A 13,446-nucleotide genomic window follows, 5' to 3' on the forward strand; every position below is an offset into this window, starting at 1 on the left:
CTTCAATGGTAGCTTTCGCAAACTGGAAGTATAAGCACTACTTTTCCTTTGTTGAAGTGAAAGGTAATATGTATGTGAAAGGTTTATGTAACGTGCAACTTATGCCCAGGAAGAAAGAGTCTCTCCACGTCGGTGAACGCAAAGGATAACGTGAGCTCCGCTACCGGAGACAGAGCCACGACATTAAAGCAACCAAAACTAGGCTTTTCTCGTGAGAAATTGGGTAAGCCCGCCATACAAACAAGACTTGAGAGCACTTCTTGTTAAACTGTTTACTTTCGTGAGGAAGAAAATACTTCAAGCAGGCAACAGTAGCTATGTGTAACAGTTGGGTGACAGTTTTAGAATTTTAATGTGCACTACAAAGAGTCTATGCAAATTAGGCTAATATATTTATTATTATTATTATTTTCTATTTTTGGTATACTTTTCTTAAGGAGCATCATTAATTTTTAGATTTATTTGATGGCCAGTTGTGGTCTGTGCAATAAATATTACAGTTCTAAACAATCTATTTTGTTTTATTGTTCCACTATATTACTGATATTTAAAATAATGTATTGAATTTGATTGTACAATGTTTTATAATAATAATCTATTCTATTTAGTGTCCATTTCATTTATTTAACATTTAATATTGGGGGCATCCAAGTTATTTTACATATTTGAAAAAAAAAAAAAAATTTAAAAAAAGTTATAAACACTTGTCTGTTCTACTAATTTCAATTGACTTGTGAAAACTGGTTAAAAAAAATCTAAATTATATGACTTATAGCAACTTTTTTTTTTTTTTACAGTAACGCAAATAGTTACTTTCCCTGGTAACGAGTTACTTTTATTATAGAGTAATTCAGTTACTAACTCAGTTACTTTTTTGAACAAGTAGTGAGTAACTATAACTAATTACTTTTTTAAAGTAACGTTCCCAACACTGTAAATGATTACCATTTTTATATATACAAAGGTATTTCTTCACCCTTAACCCTTTATTTAAATATTATTTAAAACATTTTTTTTAATACAGATTTTGAAAACTTAAATGTGCTTGGAGTCAATTGTTTTATGAAATGTCAAATTGTATGGGCATTTTTTCTAATCCGTCTGTCATATAAAGAAATTATGAACACATGGAAAAAAGAGAGAAATATTAACAAAATATTAATAACTAATACTATGTTGTAGTCAATGTATGTCATTTTTGCATAGTAAAATAAAACCATGTAGGTGTAGTTTGCCAAATAATCTTGTCAGATAAATACAGTAACCAAGTTTAGTGTTTTGTTTTTCCTTTATATTTTAAATATTTAAGACAGTATCATGTTTAAAGGGATACACATGTATGGCGGAATAGCACTTCTGATAGTACTTCGACTCGGAGCAGTAAAAAGTCACGCCTGAAACATCCTCTCCTCCCAGATCTGAGGGAGGATTTTTCAGGCGTGACTTTTAAGTACTCTCAGAAGTGCTATTCCGCCATACATTATAGTTCTCCTTTTGAATCCGCTTCGAAAAGTGCCACGTTTTATTTTATGTCACCATACTTGATCGTTCAACTATTCGTGTAACTGTATTTAAATAGAGAAAACGTGGAGGTGTTTGGTCACTTCTAACTTGATCTCTGTTTGGTACCATAGTGAATGAACTGGGCTTAGTGTGCTAAGCTAAATGCTATCAGAATGTCACCGCGCGTCAGAGAGATTAAGTGCACGCACTGAGACGAGAGGTATGCATCAACTCGTGTTAGTTAAGGGAATAACATAGTTTAATATGAAAAAGCGGTGGAGTATCCCTTTAATGGTACACTTTATTTATTTTGCCCAATACATGCTGTTTTTCTTAAGACATGAAACCTTCAACGCTACGATGTGTTTATTTGCAGCTACTGTGATTCATGGGCTGGTGGTGGATAATTACTCGAGCAGACACTACCTGCATGGTGCTGATGCAGAGACTCCGGTGGATGACAAACTGGCTGAGTGCAGCGGACCGTTTGTAGCTGTTTCTGCCGTGGACCATGAGCAGTCTGCCCAAGTGCTTAAACTGAGTGATGGAGAAATCTGCAGCCAGAGACGCCTGCTTCCCTTCCTGCACACGCAGATAAATAAACAAACAGGTCAGAGCGCTAACACACATTTTTTGGACCATGAGCAAGCATGTTTTGTAGATCAAGCCGGGCTATATTAAGTATCTTCGAAATCACTGGGTAGTTTAGCAGTGACTGGGTGAAGCAAAATCAACATCCCACGTAACCACGTCAAGTCAATCAAGCTGTGTTAGTCATGAATGACTCAATATCAATTAACCTTACCATAACGTCTCATTTAGATGACCTGGAAAGCTCACTTGACGCACCACAAGTGGGTCAACATTGGCTTTGTAGTATTTTAGGTACGTTTAGACCCATAAAACGTCTAAAAGAGTTTCTAAATTGGCCGCCCACCTCAGGACAGGAATCCTGAAATCATACTATCCTGAACTAAACTGTAGTCAATTAAAGTTTCTTACTTATTTTGAGATCTTTGGTGGTCTGGTTGAGGACGTGATGTGCCATTAATAAAATATTTAACATCCAAAATGTGACATATTTCTGATACTAATATTGATAGTCCTGATTGGTCAAAACAGCTATGCATATGAAAAACTGATATCCCCAGCCAAACTATTAAAATAAAATAAATAATAATACTGTATAATATAATAATAATATTAAATATCTAGAATAAGAAAAAAACAACAACATTTAGATAAACTAGATGAAAACATTATTTGTTATTTCAAATAACACATACATTATCTCAAATGCCTTGCTGCTTAAGTAAATAAACTATAAAGAAATAATTTTGAAATCTCTGGTGGTCTTGGCTGAGACAACATGAAGAGTCGTTTGTAAGGTAATTACAAATAAAATATTTGTGATATATTAAAATGGATAATTCCAGTTTTCTAGCTAGGAATATGTAAACTATTAACTATAATAATTACAAAATCCCCACTAAAATAAAATAAGAACAAAATCTAAATAATTAAGAAAAATACAATTTAAATAATATAAATGACCAAATTAACAGGGTTTTTTTTAATGCTAATACAATATATATTCTAGCGTGGCCTTAAGCGTTTCTGCTTAAATGAAAACATATATAAATTAAATGTGTTTCAGGGGCTAAGATAGTTATTACAACAAAAATTTAATAATAAAAAATATAATAGCATTAATAAGACCAGAAACCTTCATTTTGGAAATAAATAGGTTGAATCTTATGACTTTAACACGCTGTAAATCAGTCATGAGAAGTTGTTGTGTGTAAATGTCTGGAGTCATTTTACATGCTTTCGTTGTCCTGTCATGTAAGAAATGTGAGAATCTCTCAGCAATGGTTTGAAAAGGGCCTGTGTAACGCGTGTGTTTGACGCAGTGAGCGCAGATGGAGGGAAGACTCCGGAAGCAGGCGACAGTGTGTGTGTTATAGGGCTGCCGCTCGGGGAGCTGGTAGCTCTTACTTTGCCTTCCACTCCCACGCCACAGTCTGCTTCCTGGATCATGCTGACATCATTTCCTCCGTCCCCTGAGAAAGAGAATACAGTGAGAGATGAGCCAGTGACAGCTGGTGCCGTGACCCAGATTGAGACCTTATGAAAGGGCAATCAAACTGATGATATGTCACATGTCAAGATTAAACATGCAATGGAAATATATATTGATGAAGGTATTCCTAATATTAATGCTTAGTTTTTTCCAGATCTCAGCAATAGTCTGAACTGGATGAAATTGAAAGCACTAAACAGTACTAAACCGTTACCTTAGCTAGTGATTTCTACTGTACAATAAAAGCCTGGTTTCGCAGACAGGGCTTAGATTAAGCCAGGATTAGGCCTTAGTTTAGTTAAGTCATTTAAGTAGCTTTTATAAACGTGCCTTAGGGGGAAAAAAAACATTACTGGTATACATCTTAAAACACTGAAAGATATGTCAGTGCAAGTTAGTTTCAGTTAAACAGCTCAAACATGCATTTTAGTCTTAATATATTTTTTTATTAAATAATTTAATTAAGTCTGTGTTTATTTATAACCATTAGTAAATACATATAAGATCAAATAAAAGATGACATAAAAAAACGGACTGCAATGAAGTGCTGCAGGGATGACTTGTTTGGGTAGGCAAAACCTGGAAATGACTTTGCATTTTAGCACTTCCGGTTTCAATCGTCCTGAAGTCAATGTGTTTTTTTTTTTTTAATGGGCTATTTGTTAAATGCCTGAAATATGGTCTGTGGTGAACACAAGCTCTAAATATTTTCACATTTGAAACTAGATTAAAATAGGAGCACAATAATTCTAACCTTAATTTTGCAATCCAAAAGTATAAGCCCTTAAAATCTAAAAACAGCACCATAAATTGTGTTTATGTTACTGCCATTTTTTTTTACTGCAGTGTAGGCAGAACCACTGTTTAATAAAACAAAAATTCATAATTAAATAAAAAACTAAAAAAAAACTTGGTTTGATATTTTCTCCGCTGCTAGACCGAAAATCTACTGAACCGTGAATTCAAAACTGAGGTACGTATCGTTTGTGTACCGTTACATGAACAAAACGTGTAGGATTCCTAAACCAGGGCTTGACATTAACCCTGGTCATTTACTTGTCAGAGTTAATAAAGTTACTTGCCTGGGGGAGGGGGAATTTTTGGTTAAAAATTAACATACTGAAATCTGCATTTTTTTTTTACCATAGACCTAGGGCATTATTTACCTATATAAAGGCCAAGTTAAACCTTATTAAATGTATGCGTCATACTATAGGGCTGTTACTAATCAAATTAAATAATTACACTGCAGAATTAGAACTGTAATAAATAAATGTTAAGATATTAATGTTTAATGCATTTTAAAATATACAAAAAGAAATGATGGAAAAAATGCAGCCATTTATAAACATGAAACTAATCTGCCAGTAGGTGGCAGCAAGTCACTTAATGAGCGATTCATTGAGTCATTCATTCAACCGATTCGTTCGAAACACTGAATCATTCAGTAACAAAACACTGGTAAGCGTTGCTTTCTTTTGTTTTGAACTCTTTTCGTTGGTGAATGCTTTTTATATTTGTCCATGAAAGTCTCTCACAAAGACAGTCAGCGTGAGCCTCAACAGCATGATTTTGTTACCAAAAACAGGGGACAAATTTTGGACTTTCAAAGACTTTTCTAGCACAATGGTTTTAAAAAACCATTTTAAAAATTCTAAAGACTACAATCAGAGATTGCACTTTTCAAACAATATCATTATTTTTTTAAGAGAAATTACACCTTTAAAGGGGGGGTGAAACACTCAGTTTCAGTCAATCTCATGTCAATCTTGAGTACCTATAGAGTAGTATTGCATCCTTCATATCTCCGAAAAGTCTTTAGTTTTATTATATTTATAAAAGAAATATAGGCTGTACCGAGTCTTTCCGGAAAAAAACGAGCGCCTGGAGGCGTATCGAGTGGGCGGAGCTAACAGCATAGACATTTGAAGCAGTTTTACTCACCGGCTGCTTCCAAAGCAGGACCGAACCTTTATCGCTGGGACCACTCCGTCAAAAACACACTTCTTTGGTATGATTTGGTGAAGTCCTGTGACAGCAGTGGCGTGGAAATCCACTTTGAGATGCGACTGAATCGATGTTGTGAAGCTTCCCGTCATTTCTGCGTTCAAATCGGTTCAAATGCAGCGCTGCCTTCCCGGAATGCTGTGCTGAAGCGTTGAAGTCGCTCAACGTCACCCATAGGAATAAAGTGGAGCTGGGCGCGCGACATAAGTCTTCACAGACGACTGGATCTGCACCTGAGAGCGTGTTTATGGGCGTGCATTTCCTCTCTCGCTCTGGTCACGCGCGCGCGCACCCTACCGGGAGAAGAGCCCGTACGGCCCATACAAGGACCTTCCGCTCTATTAACGTCAAGTCGAGCCATACTCGAAAAAACCTCTCCAAAACTTGTGAGAAACCGGAAGGAGTATTTTTGACACAGAAATACTCTATCAAACGTCCAACATTAGTTTTTGATATGTTTAGGATGGGAATCCAAGTCTTTAACAGTGTAAAAAGCTCAGTATGCATGAAACAGCATTTCACCCCCCCTTTAAGAACCTTGTATGAACCCTGCAAAACTACACTATCAGTTAACAGTCATTGTTTATACTGAATGTAATAAAATCACAATCAAGCGGACAAGCATGACTGTTGAGCCCTGTAAACTTTTGTAGGTCACAGAGCTTATTTAATAAGCAATATTCCAAAGGCCAAGGGACCATTCCTATTGGTTTTTAATCGAGGTAACCAGGGTGATGTTAACTTGCAGGTTTGCCTACATTAATATGTCATCACTGCAGCACTGTATATTTAATTGATTTAGTGGCAGAGGTGGTGCACAGGACCAATGGCTTCGGCATACTCACCCACGGCACAGGTAAGCTTGCCGGTGCGTTCCTGCAGCAGACGTACAATCTGAGCTTTCTGTGTGGGAGCGCAGCGGCAGCACACGACGGCCGGACACTGGCACGCCAGCTCCATAAACTCATACTCGTAATACTTCAGACAGACCTGCAACAACAAGACCAACAGGATGAGAACAGGCCTTTCACTGAGACATCAGACAGAACAAATTAATACTGAAGGACACAGAATGAAACAAAGCATCCATGGATCAAGCTACAGCGGGGAAAATAAGTATTTGACACATCAGCATATTTATCAGTAAGGGGACTTCTAAGTGGACTATTGACACAATCCAACACATCAAGCCAAATATTTAATTCATACAAAGAAATCAGAACATTTAAGTATACAAGTTTAGTAATAATAAATAAAGTGAAATGACACAGGGAATAAGTATTGAACACATGAAGATAACAAGGCGCAAAATGGCATAGAAAGCCAGATCACCTGAAATCTGTCAGTATTGAGAGAGAAACCCTGCCCCCTATCAGTACTAAATGATATCAGCTGCTTTAGTCCTAATTGATGGCCTATAAAGGCTTCTCATTACCCAGACACACAGGAAAGACTTCATGATGGGTAAAAGCATAGAACTCTCTCAAGATCTTTGTAATCTTATCGTTGGAAAGCATTTCGATGGGAATGGTTATAGGCGCATTTCCAGAATGCTGAATGTTCCTGTGAGCACTGTGGGGGGCATTATCCGGAAATGGAAAGAGCATCAGTTCACCATAAACCGGCCACGATCAGGTGCTCCACATAAGATCCCTGTCCGAGGAGTCCAAAGAATCATCAGGAGAGTTCTCCAAGAGCCAAGAACCACTCGGGCAGAACTTCAGGAAGACCTTGCATCAGCAGGTACAGTTGAAGCAATGCACTGAAACGCCATGGCATCCGTGCACGCTCACCACGCAAGACTCCGTTGCTGAAGAAAAAGCATGTTGATGCTCAGTTAAAGTTTGCGAAAGAGCATTTGGAGAAGCCTGTGGATTATTGGGAGACTATAGTATGGTCAGATGAAAGCAAAATTGAACTTTTTGGCAGTCATTCTACACACCATGTTTGGAGAAGAAATGGCACTGCCCACCACCCCATGAACACCATACCAACAATTAAGTTTGGGGGTGGAAGCATCATGGTTTGGGGCTGCTTTTCAGCAAGGGGTACTGGCAGACTTCATATTATTGAAGGCAGGATGAATGGAGAAATGTACCGGGACATTCTGGATAAAAATCTGATGCCCTCTACCAGAAAGCTGAAAATGAAAAAGTGGACATTTCAGCAAGACAATGATCCCAAACACAAGGCCAAGGAAACAATGAAGTGGTTTCAAAGAAAGAAAATCAAGTTGCTTAAATGGCCCAGTCAATCAGCTGACCTAAATCCCATAGAACATCATGGAGAGAACTGAAGATCAAAGTTCATAAAAGAAGCCCAAGGAACCTTTAAGATTTAAAGACCATTTGTGTGGCAGAATGCAGAATCACTCCTGAGCAATGCAGACGACTGGTCTCTACATACAAGAGGCGTCTAGAAGCTGTAATCACCAACAAAGGCTTTTCTACAAAGTATTAAATAAAGTGTGTTCAGTACTTATTCCCTGTGTCATTTCACTTTATTTATTATGACTCAACTTGTATACTTAAATGTTCTGATTTCTTTGTATGAATTCAATATTTGGCTTGATGGCTACATTTGGTAAAAATGTTGTGTCAATAACCCACTTAGAAATCCCCTTACTGATAAAAATACTGACGTGTCAAATACTTATTTTCCCCGCTGTATTGCTCAAACTGGTCATTTACTAAAAATGTGAAATTCCACATCAAATAATCATGAATAATGGGAATTTCACATAAATGACACATTTGAGACAAATCACATTTTAACCTCAGTATATTAATCATGTTTTATACTTATCATATCTACAGATTTATCAGTACTCTAATTAAGGTACATATACATTTCTAATGAAAATGCAAGTGGTTCTTGCCAACGCGAAACTGTCTGCCATGATGCAAGGATATTCTGGGTGGTTGCCAGGGTGTTGCTATGTGGATGCTAAGGTGTTTGGAGAGTTTTAGTGTGTTACAACGGTATAAATAGATTCAAACAAATTCAGCTGCTCCAAAGTTGTCGACGCTTCTGCCATCTTGGAACAGTCAGAGTGTCGTCACTCACAGTAAGAATCAATGATGCCACAACAGTGGGCAGCTTCATAAAACCACAGAGATTTTTTAAAGAATTCCCAAAGAAATGGTACAACCTTTCACAGTTGAGTATGTGTTGGTCTGTGTTTTTATATGTATTAACTGTGGTACATTTTTAATGGCGTTAGCCAAAACCTTCATCTTGTTTTATTGTGTTAGTTTAGCAAAATCATTTGCAGGAAACCAATTTCATATATACATACTCATACATGTATCTAACTACAGTTGCAGATGCATAGTCAACTTGCTCTTGAGTGTCATGGACCAGTGTTTTGACCATTCCAATATGGTGGACGGCCAATATGTCCAGCGGTCCTTAGAAATCGCCACTGATGAGGCATCTGTGTTTATAAGTATGGTTGAAAAGTAAGGGGTTGGTAAGGTTTTTTTAACCATTAAATGCATGACTGTTTCGCCAATCATTCTTACATATTCGGGTCTTTAGCGACCCGGATCTATTTCTAACATGGATATATCTATACCTATATATAATATAAAAGCAATAATAAATAAAAATATTAGAGTAAGAATTACAGAATAAAATAAAGCATATTTTGTTACCTTTTGGAGCTTAGAAGGGTTCAGTTTGAGCAGATGTTTTATACCATGATCACTGTCCTCGTCAGAGCATATTTCCCAGTACATTCAGCATCTAGATCATATTGACGATCTCACGCATATTCTCCAAGTTATTTTCAAAATCTTCAAAATGTGTTCAGTATAATTATTATTGTTTCGGTTTCTGTCTCAGGTAACTATGAGTGAAACGTTACTTCATCATTGCATATCAGACATTGCCTCCTTGTAGAATAAAGGTGAATTGCACTTATTTCATCATTATACTGTAGATTAATTTATTTTTGTGCAGAAAAAAATTAATCTTGTGCAAAATGTACTAACTCGGGTCGTTAGTGACCCTATAATTTTTTTTTTTTTTACAAAAAACTAGTGGAAAAACAGGCATTTAATTATAATTTAATTACTTTTTTCTTGTTATATTGATTATAATGAATTGAGTGAGGAATACTAAGAAGGCTGATGTCTAACTTTTAAAAATGAATGAGAAGGAGGGTAGTGAGTTATGTCCCGGGTCGCTAAAGACCTAAAGTATGCATTTAAGGGTTAATGGATTGCAAATCCTGATTTCATTTAATTGGTAACAGGACACCCTATAGTGTCTTAATATTCTAATTGAATATTGATTAAATGTAACAATTTGACATAAAAAAATATGCATAGGCTATATTTTATTATTAGAAAATGTGTCATTTATAAGGTAAAAATCAATTTAAACTTTATATGAAAAATGTAATGGCCTGTGTATAGCAGCCCATAGAAACAGCCACTGATGAGGAATTAATGTTTATATATCTATGGTTGACACTACTATTGAAAAGTTTGGGGTCAGCAAGTTTTTTAAATTAATTAAATTAATACTTTTATTAATTTATTACAAGAATGCTTTTAAATTGATAAAGTGACAGTGAAGACATTTACAAAATATTTATATTTTAAATAAATGCTGTTCTTTTGTTCTTTCTGAAAAAAAGTATTATTGTTTCCACAAAAATATAAAGCTTCACAAATTTCAGAATGATTTCTGAAGGATCATATGACACTGAAGAGTGGAGTAATGATGCTGAAAATGCAGCTTTGATCACAGGAATAAATTACATTTTAACATATATTCAAACAGAAAACAGTTATTTTAATTGCAATAATATTTCACAATATTACTGTATTTTTGATCAAATAAATGCAGCCCTGCTGAGCAGAAGAGGCTTCTTTCAAAAACATTCAAACTGCTGACCCCACACTATTAAATGGTAGTGTATGCGGGTGCTAGGGACTTTCTAGGGTGATCCATGTCAAAAGATTTTTCATTTTTATTGTCCGATAAGTCTCTACTCACTTAGAAAAGTAAACTTAGACAAACTAATTTCTTATCAGTGCCTCTTGAACAAACAGTGTGGGTTTTTAAAAAGTGTCAGTGGTTCATTCAAACGCAATGTGCACACGTGGGCTCACATTACCTCCAGAGAGTCTCCCGATATCACCAGCGCGCAGTCATGTTTCCTCCTGAAGGCGTTGAGCTCAAGGTGAGCTTCGCTTCGAGTGGTTACCTGCAACCCATTGGAGACATCACCATCAGGAGTGTTTTTTCTCATACAAACACACAATCAGCCACTCGGATAATGATCTCAGAAACACCAGCGGTGAACCACAGCAAGATCACCAGACTGAGATATTAACTTCAGCTGTCAGTTGCGTGGCAGACCGTGCCAGATTCAACTAGCTATCTGCTCAACCGTCTAAACTGTGAGGTTTACATTGCCTGCTGTATGCAAGTTTCACACAGGAAGTTCACCATTAGTAACTGTTGTTTTTTTGTATTTACAGATGGCTTTGTGCAGATATGGCTTTCTTAAGATGTTAGACTGAAAGGTTAAACTAACTCACCGTCATGTCATTCTCAAACTGGTTTGACTTTCTTTCTGCTAAAAGAGATTGTTTCAATCATTCAGTCTGCTCTCATCCATAAGAGAAACGTCACACAGGTTTGGAACGACATGAAAGTGAGTATATCATTTTCTTGTGTGAACTACTCGTTTATAGTCATCTAAAACATGAACCACAACCAATTTTGTACACATAAATCCACCCGAAGCTCCTCGCCAACGGAGGATGTTTTCTAATTGGTGGACGTTCGCAACAGAGCAATTCATCTGTCAGTTTCAAACACACCAGACTTCAATCTGGATGCCATTTGTGTCCAGGAGGAAGCCAATCCAGATGCCGCTTGGATCCAGAGGGAACGAGGTGCCTGTTTTCATGTTGTGCCAGCCATTGTCTTCTGTTTCCAGGAACTTCTGCTGCAGGGAAGATTCAACCTTCCTCAGAGCGGCCTATCTTTCTGTGGCAGCACGCCACATGGGAACTCCACGACAGCTCGTAGAGTCACGTTTCACATAGAGAGGGCACAGGACACTACTTTCCCTGTTTGGCTCTCTGAACGCTACTAAACTCAATCAAGCTTTGGACCCCATTTGTGTTGGAGACATTTGGGAGACAGGATTTCTTTATGAGCTAACATGCACACTACTAGTTTTTGAAAGAAATAATACTTGTATTGGGGAAGGATGCATTAAATTGATCAAAAGTAACAGTAAAGACGTTTATAATGTTACAAAAAATTCTTTTGAACTTCTACCAAAAGAATCCTGAAAAATAATTATCACATTTTCCACAAAAATATTAAGTGGCACAACTGTTTGCAGCACTGACAATAATAAGAAATGTTTCTATTATTTTGAACGATTACTGAAGGATTATGTGACACTGAAGACTACAGAAATTCAGCTTCGATCACAAGAATAGATTACATTTTATAATATATTTAAATATATATTATTTTAAATTGCAATCATTTTACAATATTAGAATCACACTATTACTGTATTTTTGATCAAATAAATGCAACTTTAGTCAGCATAAAAAAACTTCTTTCAAAAACAGAACTTTTGAACATTAATATTTGTGACCGATGACGTATTTGTTTTGCTCAAGGAGGTTTATAATAACAGGCAGCATTCTTTGCTCATTTCATTTTGCTCAAGTGACATCCCAAAACATAAAGCACAATAGCAAGCACAGCCCCAAAACATTTACATTTCACTATCTTAAAAATACTTTTTCATGCTTTTAAGAGTCTCCAGCAAGATTCGGGCACCTTTAATGTAATAAAAGATTTGCAACCCGTAAATAAGCATTGCTCATTTCTCCTGCACACAAAAATCTTTTTGCTTGAGGGTCGACTCTTGAGCCCGATTCTACAGGTCAGGGAGAGAATTATATATATTGTCTGGCGCAAGAAACCTTATTGCTTATCCTGAGAGGGAGAATAAATCATTATAGAAGTGTAAGATATGACCTATTTAAAAGTAATGGTTGAAATAAGTAGCCTGGAGGGGACTTACAGGCCTGAACACGTGGATGTCCTGATTGCGGGTCACTAGATGGGCGTTCTTGGCTGTGCAGGTTGCAGTCTCTAATTTGTCCCCGGTCAACATCCAAACCTTGACAAAGAACAGGTTCCGTTAAATAAGGCCTTACACTGATGTACAAAAGCACTTGTGTTAACACGTCAACAAACAACCCATTGTAGAAGCATACAGTGACATTTTACATGTGACAGAATAGAAATGCAACAATATAGTGAATTTCAGTGTTCCAAAACATGCATGCTATGATCAATCACGTATCTGGTGTGTTAATTGAAGTTTTTGTACAACAGTTGCAACCACCTAGAGCGTTGCATGTCAAGATATTTTGATGAACGCTTCTATTTTTGGCGCATTGTGTTTCGTAGCTCCGCCCACAGTGAAATCTCATTGTCTGTGCATGTTTGTGCGTGCAGGCACTGACTTTGATGCCAGCGTTGCGCAGTATCTCCAGAGTGGGTCTGACATCGGCCTGAAGCTGGTCCTCCACTCCAGTGAGACACAAGAGCTCCATCTCCATCTCCAGACTCTCGATCACTGTGGCGACCTTCAGCGAGCGATCGTGCACGCTCAACTTGGCCTGGATGTAACGAGCCTGCGGCACACAATATAAGAAAACGCACATTTATTTTACATGATGTTTAACAGCTTGTTTACTTACCATCTGCCAAAAATTAAGTCTTCTATATTAATAATTCAGTAAAATGTTACACTTTATTTTAAGGTGTCTTTGTTATTATATATTTAGGTACTGGGT

At 36.8% G+C, this 13,446-nt stretch overlaps 1 protein-coding gene across 1 annotated transcript in view; it reads right to left on the reverse strand.

Moving 5' to 3' along the window:
* The window catches only part of LOC137078396 (probable phospholipid-transporting ATPase IIA), a 77,499-nt gene that overhangs the window by 17,653 nt on the left and 46,400 nt on the right, over positions 1-13,446 (reverse strand). Inside the window, exons 18-23 of the mRNA XM_067445636.1 lie at positions 13,114-13,284; positions 12,666-12,764; positions 10,722-10,811; positions 6,439-6,583; positions 3,502-3,566; positions 1,930-2,085 (exon numbers count right to left, since the gene is read on the reverse strand). Coding sequence (XP_067301737.1) covers positions 1,930-2,085; positions 3,502-3,566; positions 6,439-6,583; positions 10,722-10,811; positions 12,666-12,764; positions 13,114-13,284 — 726 coding nt within the window. The remainder of the gene's footprint in view (positions 1-1,929; positions 2,086-3,501; positions 3,567-6,438; positions 6,584-10,721; positions 10,812-12,665; positions 12,765-13,113; positions 13,285-13,446) is intronic.

The sequence above is a fragment of the Pseudorasbora parva genome, chromosome 6 (assembly GCF_024679245.1).
Source record: "Pseudorasbora parva isolate DD20220531a chromosome 6, ASM2467924v1, whole genome shotgun sequence".
Lineage (NCBI taxonomy): Eukaryota > Metazoa > Chordata > Actinopteri > Cypriniformes > Gobionidae > Pseudorasbora > Pseudorasbora parva.